The sequence below is a fragment of the Procambarus clarkii genome, chromosome 73 (assembly GCF_040958095.1).
Source record: "Procambarus clarkii isolate CNS0578487 chromosome 73, FALCON_Pclarkii_2.0, whole genome shotgun sequence".
In the NCBI taxonomy this organism is placed as follows: Eukaryota; Metazoa; Arthropoda; class Malacostraca; order Decapoda; family Cambaridae; genus Procambarus; species Procambarus clarkii.
Genome location: NC_091222.1, coordinates 14,442,037 through 14,453,648, shown reverse-complemented (window position 1 = coordinate 14,453,648; position 11,612 = coordinate 14,442,037). Strand labels below are relative to the sequence as shown.

At 37.0% G+C, this 11,612-nt stretch overlaps 1 protein-coding gene across 1 annotated transcript; it reads right to left on the bottom strand.

Moving 5' to 3' along the window:
- Positions 1-9,000: 9,000 nt before the first annotated feature.
- LOC123774192 (zinc finger protein 737-like) lies at positions 9,001-9,669 on the bottom strand. Its single transcript, XM_045768338.2, has one exon. The coding sequence runs from the start codon at positions 9,667-9,669 to the stop codon at positions 9,001-9,003; it is 669 nt and encodes a 222-aa protein (XP_045624294.1).
- Positions 9,670-11,612: the final 1,943 nt, after the last annotated feature.

Below are 11,612 nucleotides of genomic sequence, written 5' to 3'. Positions count from 1 at the left end.
GCTAACCTAGCGCCTTGCCTCAGGAAAAGATAAACGCTCCCGATGCTTCAAGTTGAGGACGGCTGCCTCAAGCTTGTAATGTATACGCGCATGGGAGAAGGTAGGGTGGGCCTCACCGCAATTGAGGCAGCGAGCCTGGGGAGAAGTGCACTCCGACTTTGAGTTACCCTCAACTCCACACACACGACAGAGAGAGACAGTACCGGAGCAGCGGAGGGCTCCATGCCCAAACCTCCAGCACTTATTACAGAGCCGAGAAGAGGGAATGTACTCCTGGACGGAGCACCTGGAACCAGCAAGAATAATAGAGGGTGGAAGGGCCCTACCATCAAAGGTAATCTTCACAACCCGAAGGGGTTGATGGTGACGACCACGAGGGGGACGAGTAAACGAGTCTACCTGGAGGACAGAATGGCCCTGGGTATCGAGGATTTGACGAATATCTTCGTGGCATTCCTGGAGATTCCGAACACCGGTAGCAACATGGGGTGGGAGAAGAATAATGCCAACATTGGCATTCAACCAAGCGTTCTTGGAGACTCGAACAGGGGTCTCACCAAGGCAGGATAAGGCGGCCAGGCGGGAGGCTGCATCCTGAGATGGAGCAGCAACAACACGTGCACCGAGAAGGGTGGGGTGGAAAGTAACAGAGACATCTACGGAATCAACAAGGTGCCTATGAAGGGAGAAATCGTCAGGAGGCGCAGAATAAAAAAGGAGGAGATCAAAGTATTTGGCCCACGAAGCGGGACCAAATAAGGCCTGATACGCATCAGTACAGGAAGGAATCGAGCGAGTGCAGCCGTGTCAAGAACGGAGTTGAGAACCCCCAGAGAGGTGTTAAAAGGTGCAGTAGTCACAACTAGATACTGAGCCGTGCCAGGGGACGAGGTGGTCACCACTAGGGGCTTGGGGCTCTACCCAACCCACAGAGGAAGGAGAGGAGCCGAGGGGAGTAGTCAGGAGGGTCAAAGGAGGAACAAGGTCGGGGCCCAATGCAGCGGGGGCTACAGAGCCCGGTCTTCCAACACGGTTCAACTTCCAACACGGTTTGGTCGCCCACCCCATGAGCCTGAGAAGGTAAAAGAAGAACAGAATGTGACATAGGTACGAAAGGAAAAACATTTATTCATGAATGTGCCCCTATACTCACCATGGAGCCATAATTAGAGGCAGGACACCCCAACAAGAAGCTATCGCCGATTATGTCAAGGCCCCCTAAGGGTGCGTCGTGAGTATACGCACCACAAACACCACCTTAAGAACCGTCAGTTCGTTGGGATCGGGTTTAGTGACGAAAGGAGTATTGACAATAAAAGCTTCCCCTCGTCTCGATATTGGGCACTACAGTTCTACGGGTGCAAGAGTATGCCTCCTCAAGCACCCGGGCGCCAAAATATAAGAAACCCAAAATAAAAACCAAAACAAGCAAAAGGTCGGCAGGAAACAACAAACAGATAGGAGAAGAGGGGTAGATAAACGAAACATATAAGGAAAAGGAAAAGCGATCCAGCACAATTGGAGAAGACAGCAGTAGGAGCATAAGGCCATAAAAGGACAGAGGACTGTCCCATGGAGCATCACACTCCGGCAGTTCTCCACCAAGCCCCCTCATGGCACAAACGGGCCAGATTGGGAGGGGGGTACCTTCGACAAGCAGCCTTTTTCCTTTCCTCTTCATGGCTACTATTGTTAGTGTGTCACGGTAAACCTATGAAAAATCAGAAAAGTTTTTCAATTGGATGGGACAACAGCACAAGAAGTGATGTCAGAAGATGCTTCGCTTCGCTTCGTGGTTGACTGATAAATACTCAAGTGATAGTCAGAACTTCAGCATTGTTTCTTACAGTTAGATTCTATGTGAGCACTAGACGGTTAATGGTGGTTGTTCTTCTTTATGATAGGTTCAGTTTATTGTTTAAAGTACAATATTATTAAGTTTATTGGCCAGTGCGTTGGCATCGGTTCTCATAGAAGAACAAGCAAAAACTAGAAGGATTTAAATCCTTTAAATTGTTTCACTTTCAACAATCACAATCAACTTTGTGAACAGGAAAACATGCACACCCTTGAACATTAAATTGTAGAATGTCCCATATTGACTGACTTTCGTCCTCCTAGGCTTATACAATATACTTAGCTCTTGTCAATATGGCTTCAGACCCAAAAAAAGCACTAACGATGCACTTATTAGTATGATTAACTTGATACATGCAGCTCTTGATAAAAATGAGTTCCAATTATATCCAACTCTGGCCCCAGACAGCACTCGGTACCTCTACTCAAATCTCTGAATATGTTAGATATTAAGTCACTGCACATCCTCTCATGTGTATTATATATATATATATATGAAATGCTGAATTGTAATGCCAATCCTGACCTTAAAAGCTTCATTGAAGGTTGTAACAGAACCCATGAGCTTTAAATTGTTTCACTTTCAACAATCACAATCAACTTTGTGAACAGGAAAACATGCACACCCTTGAACATTAAATTGTAGAATGTCCCATATTGACTGACTTTCGTCCTCCTAGGCTTATACAATATACTTAGCTCTTGTCAATATGGCTTCAGACCCAAAAAAAGCACTAACGATGCACTTATTAGTATGATTAACTTGATACATGCAGCTCTTGATAAAAATGAGTTCCCGGGTGGGTTATTTGTGGACCTGCGTAAGGATTTTGACACTGTCGACTACCAAAACCTTCTTCTTAAATTACATCATCATGGAGTCATAGGTCACTCCCTGCAGTACCTCAAATCTTACCTTACTGACAGGCTCCAGTATGTTTCTGTGAATAACTCAATTTCTCCCACCCAACCCATCAACATTGGTGTTCCTCAGGGCAGCATACTTGGCCCTCTCCTCTTTCTCATCTACATTAATGACCTTCCAAATGCCTCCCAACACCTCAAACCAATTCTATTTGCTGAAGACACAAACTTCATTTACTCCAGTCCTGACCCCCCTTGCTCTAAATGTCACAGTGAATACTGAACTAAATAAAGTTCATCTTTGGCTAACTGCTAACAAACTCACCCTTAACATTGACAAAACTTTCTATATTTTGTTTGGCAATAAATCCTCAAATCAAATAAATCTAAGGAAAAATAATACCCAAATTTGTAACAAAATAGATGGCAAATTCCTTGGCGTTCTCATTGACCACAAGATGAATTTCCAGGGACACATTCTAAATATACCAAAAAAAGTTTCAAAAACTGTTGGCATTCTTTCTAAAATCAGATATTATGTATCTTGCCCTGCCCTGGTGATGCTCTATTACTCCCTCATCTATCCTTATCTAAACTATGGTATTTGTGCTTGGGGTTCTACTACCCAAAATCATTTACGTCCTCTAATTACTCAACACAAAGCTGCTATTAGGACAATATCCAACTCTGGCCCCAGACAGCACTCGGTACCTCTACTCAAATCTCTGAATATGTTAGATATTAAGTCACTGCACATCCTCTCATGTGTATTATATATATATATATATGAAATGCTGAATTGTAATGCCAATCCTGACCTTAAAAGCTTCATTGAAGGTTGTAACAGAACCCATGAGCACCACACCAGAAACAAATACCTTTTTGATATTCGAAGAGTATGACTTAATCAAACTAGAAATGCTCTACAAATCAAGGGACCCAGAATGTGGAATGACCTTCCCAATCATGTTAAGACTGTACCTCTCTCAACCAGTTTAAGATAAAAACTAAGCACTACCTAATTAACTCCCTGTAACCTACCTTACCCCTATAATGTCAACCCATGTCTGTTATTTTTAAGCAATGCTGTCTGTCGACCAAAGTGTATTTTTGCTGTTTTTCTGCCATGTTCCCCCCGTTTTTATTTTTTATTTTCTCAACACATTTTATAATTTAATCTCAATTAGTATTAAGTTTTAGTCTTTAGTGTTTTTCCTGCCCGAAACACTTTTTGCAATAGTGGCTTTAGGCATTGTATGTACTACCTCTAACTATAAATTCATCAATATTTGTATCACCTCTTGTATGTATGTACTTTACCTGAATAAACATTTGAAATTTGAATTTTGATCAATTATAAATGTATGTATGTGATGTAACTATATAACCTGAGCTTGTAAAGGCATCTTAATCACTTTCAGTGGTTAAGTGCGTAATTGCACACCAGTTTATCAGCTATCTCACTCTGTGAGAGTAAATGAGGCAAATATGTGTATATATTATATATATATATATTATATATATATATATATATATATATATATATATATATATATATATATATATATATATATATATATATATATATATATATATATATATATATGTCGTACCTAGTAGCCAGAACACATTTCTCGGCCTACTATGCAAGGCTCGATTTGCCTAATAAGGCAAGTTTTCATGAATTAATATATTTTCTCTAATTTTTTCTTATGAAATGATAAAGCTACCCATTTCATTATGTATGAGGTCAATTTCTTTTTATTGGAGTTAAAATTAACATAGATATATGACCGAACCTAACCAACCCTACCTAACCTATCATTATAGGTTAGGTTCTGTTAGGTAGCCGAAAAAGTGAGGTTAGGTTAGGTTAGGTAGGTTAGGGAGTCGAAAAACAATTCATGAAAACTTGGCTTATTAGGCAAATCAGGCCTTGCATAGTAGGCTGACAAGTGCGTTCTGGCTACTAGGTACGACATATATATATATATATGTCGTACCTAGTAGCCAGAACGCACTTATCAGCCTACTATGCAAGGCCCGATTTGCCTAATAAGCCAAGTTTTCATGAATTAATTGTTTTTCGACTACCTAACCTACCTAACCTAACCTAACTTTTTCGGCTACCTAACCTAACCTAACCTATAAGGATAGGTTAGGTAGGGTTGGTTAGGTTCGGTCATATATCTACGTTAATTTTAACTCCAATAAAAAAAAATAACCTCAAACATATTGAAATGGGTAGCTTTATCATTTCATAAGAAAACAATTAGAGAAAATATATTAATTCAGGAAAACTTGGCTTATTAGGCAAATCGGGCCTTGCATAGTAGGCTGAGAAGTGCGTTCTGGCTATTAGGTACGACATATATATATATATATATATATATGGTTATATATATATATATGGTTTGGTTATGGGAAGAGATAACCAAATCTCTTCCCATAACCAAACCATCGCCAGAGAAATCCTAGTAAACAACACAGAAATCATCGATAGATACAGCGATAGCAGGCGGCTTGACGTTTGCGAGGCACTACACATCAAGAAGTCAACACCAGCAATCAACAGCCAATTATTGCACAACTATATTCTACCCACCTCAAGACTCCGCTCCAATATAGAAGCATCAAGAAATATGGACCAATAGGCTTTCTACAAACACTTCTATTCAATACCCATTGTTTCTGTTCTGTCTTGTGTTGATACTTTTAATACCCTATTAATATCTCCTAGTGTTCTGTCTTGTGTTAATGCCACATCACCCTTCCCACCTCACTCAAATGTAGATATAAAATCAGGGAAACGCAAGTTCTAATCAGTTGTGTATTTGTGAAGTCTTTGAAAATGTAATAAGTTTTACGAAACGCGCCCGTGTCGCGTCAGACTAGAAATAAAAATGAATTTTGGAGAAGTGATTTTTTATTTACCTCCAACAGTGAAGCGTAATGTACGAAAGATTGAGAAAATTCGTGTTAGAATTATTAATCTTACTTTTTCGGTCATATTTAATAATATATATATATATATATATATATATATATATATACTGTATATATATATATGCATATGTATGTTTGTGTGTGTGTGTGTTTGTATGTGTATAAAGTGTATGTAGAAGCTGATCAGCATTACATTTCACCTTTGTAAATGCACATTAATGACTATGTAAAAGACACATCGAACACTTTATGTAGGGCATACGTAAATCTGTGTATTTATGTATTTACATATGTAGGCTAGCTTAGCATTTTAAAAGCACTACAATCACCTTCTGTGGTTGATTGTTCAATAAATCCCTTCACTTTATGTTTAACAAATCTCTAACCCTGTCCATGGAGTACAGAAGAAAATGTATATATGCTGGTTAACATTGTAAATGTGTGGCCATGTCTGTGGTAGAAAATAATAATAAAAAATATAAAAAAACTTTTAGACATTCATATATTCAGGGTTTGCTGCTTCTCCAATTACCTTAATAACTAGGAATTGTGACTACAAATACCGAAGCATTGTCATAGGGTAAATAAACAATGTTACATGAAGCTCCTTTATGTGCCAATTAAAAGAACACAGTTACAGCGAGTCGATGGAAACATATATAGAGACAATTGTCAATGAAGTTCTACAACACTCCAAGTTTGTGAGTGGATGGTATCATTGTTCTATTTATATGTACAAAACCTTGTTCCTAGAGGCAAACCGTGTTCTGAAACTCTTCCTTGAAAGATGTAATAGAACCCATGAGCACCACACCAGAAATAAATATCTCTTTGATATTTGTTCATCTCTTTGATATCCAGAATCCGGCTAAATCTGAGTAAGCATTCCATGCAAATAAAAGGACCCAGTCTATGGAACTCGCGCCCTAATGAATTAAAAAAGTGTCCAACCTATACCTTATTTACAAGTACTGTAAAACCAAAAAGTACCTGTTTTCATCCTCATTGTTTCCTACATTGTCCTTCAAACTCACACTGTATTTTATGCTACCTACTTCTCCAAATGTAATACCGTATTTAAGATATGCAACATCACCAGTGTAACCTATGTAATTACAATTATCAATTAATATTGTAGTTATAATGGTAAACTAAATTTTGCTACACTGCACCAATTAATACTCTTACCTTTATTAGATAAGGATTCTGCCCAAAATGCTATAGGTGTTAGTGATTTTGCAAGAATGTAAGAACACCGATATTATGTACTCTCACAACCCAATATACCTTTCTGTAAATAAATAAGTAAATAAATAATAAATAAAAAATAAATAAATATTATGTTGAGACAATTGTCAAGTAATTTTTATAATTAATGTTTTAAATAAGAGCCAAGTATTGCCCATAATTCTATATATAAATAATAATATAAACTAATGATAGTCTAATTAATAATAACTTAAATTCATTCACATCCATCAACACAACAAGAAATTAAACAACCAATCAAAACCATATATGCTCCTCCTATACCTGTTTATACAGGTTTATAATAATACCAACCAATTAAGCAATACCCAAACATAAACCTTTACATACAAATTTTAAATCACTAACTTACAAGCAGACATCCTTTTATATCAATAAGTTGTCAGATTCAGGCAATTGTAAACAGATGAAATAAACACTAGCAGTAATTAAACTTTGAATGAATTACTGAGTACTACACAATATAAAAAAGTTCTAGAATCACACTAATATTAATAACAAGTTCTGGTTTACAAATGCCAGATTCAGGAGTATACATATATTAGAATCGAGCTAATATAATTGCTACATTCACATATATATAATTGTCAGATTCATACATATATAATTGCCAGATTCATATAATTTAATTGCCATTCATATAAATGTAATTCCCAGGTTCAAGCTAATATAATTACCATATTTATGTTCTTTTCAGATTCATGAGCTTCATAATTATCAGATTCAAGATACTATAATTGCCAGATTCAGGAAAAAATAATTATCAGATTCAGTCAAATATGGTCTCGTCAGATGGTCAGGCAAAGATAATTTATTCACGCTAATAAAATTGACCTAATATAATTGCCAGTCAGCCTAATATAATTGCCAATCATGCTAATATAGCTGACAAGTCAGGCTTATTTAATTGTCATACAATTATACCGTAACTGCTAAAATAAGCCTAGAGAAATAAAACTTTTGGACATGGACAGTTATAATGGCAGTCAAGTCTGCTATAAATTATTAAGTGATATATATTTCTAACCAAAAGTTGAACTCATAAATTGACCTAAACAAAAAAATAAAAATGGAAATCAGTTTGCATAGGAATCAGAAGAGTAATTCCTTGATTAAAACTATTATAAAAATGACTCATGTCAAGTATATCTCAAACTGTTTTCTACACTAGCTCTAATTCTAAATAATATTACAACAAAAATGACCATAACTTAGATACAGATTATTCTACATTTTAAATAAATGTTTAAAGAGAACAAAAAAAAAAATACATTATTTAAATAAATACTAGTACTGTATAAAGAAAAACACATTTAATACCTTATTTTATCTTTGTTAAAATAAAACAAAAATATTTATGAACAATTTTGTGTTTTCTTCACTGACAGCTTCTCTAGTTCTTGCTTGGTCTATGAGGAGCATCTGATTTTCATAAAAGAACAAAATAATAAAATACCCTTAGATGCAGATGATGAGTCACAACATGGCTAAAGATATTATGACTAAACCACACATCAGAAAGTGTAGAAACGACAATGTTTTGGTCCATCCTGAACCATTATCAAGTCGTATAATTACACAATTTGATAATGGTCCAGGATGTCATCGTCTTTTCACTTTCTGATGTGTGGTTTGGTCATCAAACCTTTAGATATTTACCTTCCAGAGTGAAGAATATTTTCAAACAAAATATAACAATTACCTCTGTAGGACATCCAACTGACATGGTGATGGCACAATATTTTTCAGATTCAGATTCTTTATTTTTTTATGATAAAGCTCTTTTTCCAAATTGTATATTAGATAAAAGGAAAGTTAATGTACTACTAAGTTCCATGTAGTACTCTATAGTACTTCAGCATTCTATAAATCATCTCTCATATTCAAAGTGTTTAGCCAATCACCTGAATGTAGCATCTTGTGTCTCCTCATGCTTTGAAGCCACTTGAATTTCTTCCCACACTTTTGACACTTGTGAGGTTTGTCAGTCGAATGCACTAACATGTGAGTCTTCATTTTTCTATATTGTCTGAATTTCCAACCACACTCTGGACATTCATGAGGTTAGTCATCTAAATGCACTAACAGGTGCTGTATTATAGCACTACGCCCTCTAAATTTTTTCCCACACTCCACACATTCAAAAGGTCTGTTGAATGGTACATCTGCATGCCCCGTCCTGTGAATCTTCATAGTTGCAAGATGTTTAAATTCCTTCCCACACTCTGGACACTTGTGAGGTTTGTCATCCGAATGCACTAACATGTGATCGTTCAAATTTCCACGATATCTAAATCTCTTCCCACACTCTGGACACTTGTGAGGTTTGTCATCTGAATGCACTAACATGTGAGACTTCAGATTTCCAAGACGACTGAATACCATCCCACACACTGAACAATGGTGAGGTTTGTCATCTGAATGCACTAACATGTGAGACTTCACATGTCCAAGCTGTCTGAATCTCTTTCCACACTCTGGACACTCGAGAGGTCTGTCACCCGAATGCAATAACATGTGAATCTTAACATGTTCATACTGTCTGAACCTCTTCCCACACTCTGGACACTCGTGACGTTTGTCACCTGAATGCACTAACATATGCCTGCTCATATTGTCAGACCTGCACACCTTCCCACACTCTGGACACTGGCCAGTTTTTGCCTTCTTTATGACAGGTACAGTTTGGTTGAAGGTTTTCTCCTCTGGATCACTGCACGAGTGATGTTGCATGATGCCTCTGGGTGGAGCCTCAATGAATGTTGACGGTCAGGGAAGGCTTGAGTGTTGTTTCTTAGACTTGGACTTAATGTGAGCACTTGGCGGTCACTCGTGGTGCTTTTTCTTTATGATAAGTGAAGTTTGTTTGAAAATCTTGAATTAATATTTATGTTTGAACACTCCCCAGCTGGTGTTTGTTGTCTATAATGGTAGCGATGGTCACCTAAGCGTTCCAATTTTTTCTGGTTCCAAATAGTTTATTTTTCTTCTTATTATTTGTGATTTATATCTTCAGATTCAATAGACATGTTTTTTGCACGTGAGTTACAGTAAAAGAATTTATTTTTAATTGTTTCTGTAAATATTGAAGTACATGTAATATACTTTTTAAATCAAACAGTTCTTCCATGATAAATACACGTCTGAGCAGGTGCAAACCAAGGTTCTGATGTGGCGGGAGTTTCAAGTAAATAAATAAATAAATAAATGTTTATTCAGGTAAAGTACATACATACAAGAGTTTTACAAAAATTGATAGATTTATAGATAGAGCTAGTACATACAATGCCTAAAGCCACTATTACGCAAAGCGTTTCGGGCAGGAAAAACATTAGTGACTAAAAGTGCTCACATTTGCAGTCTCCGTGGTGTAGTGGTAAGACACTCGCCTGGCGTTCCGCGAGCGCTATGTCATGGGTTCGTATCCTGGCCGGGGAGGATTTACTGGGCGCAATTCCTTAACTGTAGCCTCTGTTTAACGCAACAGTAAAATGTGTACTTGGATGAAAAAACGATTCTTCGCGGCGGGGATCGTATTCCAGGGACTTGCCCGAAACGCTACGCGTACTAGTGGCTGTACAAGAATGTAACAACTCTTGTATATATCTCAAAAAAAAAAAAAAAAAAAAAAAAATCTCTTTATCTCTTGATTATCTCTTGATCTCTTAAAAAAAGAATTGCAGTTCACTCTAAACAAAACAGACATTATTGCTGCCTACAGAATAGGCAAAAAGAATCCATCAGGACAAAACCAGCGGAAAATTTGCCTGAAACTGGCTTCCCAGTCCATGAAATTGCATCTTGTCCGGACAGCTGCATCCCAACGACAGGGAATCTACATCAACGAGTGCTTGACTAGAAAAAGACAGCAACTCCCCTACCGCCTGCGTCAAATCCGTCGTCAAAGCCCAGATGCGATTCATCAGTGCTTCGTCAGAGATGGCTTGATTAAAGTGAGAAAGACTTCAGCAGGTGTTTATAATAGCTAATGAGGATAACCTCAACACTTTCCTCACCCTATGTGGTTTGTCTCACCTTATTATCACTCTCAATGAGTCAACATAATTAACCCCCTTGTCACCTAATGCGGGCTAGGTATCCTAAGTCTCTTTGTTTCACTTTTTAAATTAATTTTTAATTTACTTTTTACTAGTCATTTATTGGACTTAATTAACGGAGTGCTTTAATATTTCTTTAGGTCTTATTAATTATACGATCATAACTAAACTATTACTCACCTTACTCACCTCTCCCCACACGACTCCTCGTAGATTGTTTTCCACGATAGCCAAAGTTGTTCTGAAGATACCACAGCCCGAAGCTAAGTAAACAATAGCTGGTACACACTGTGCTATACAATAATTGCGATTTAATAAGGAAATAACCCTGTATATCAAATATTCTTTCCTCCAGTGACTTGATAAGAGGAATTAGCTGCCCATTCCTCACTCAATTCCTTTTTGTGGTGTTTGGAGCTACAAGTTCCATTGTTCATTAGTAATGTTATGTTAAGTGATTCCAAGTACATTCTGGTGCAGTGTATTAAGTATAAATAATATTGTTTTTTTTTCAGCAGTTGAAGTGCATTATAGACAAATTTTATGTTTTCCCCAGACCTTAATCTGAAGTTTCCTTTAGCATTTTATATTAAATGTTACAGTATGTGTTTATAGTAC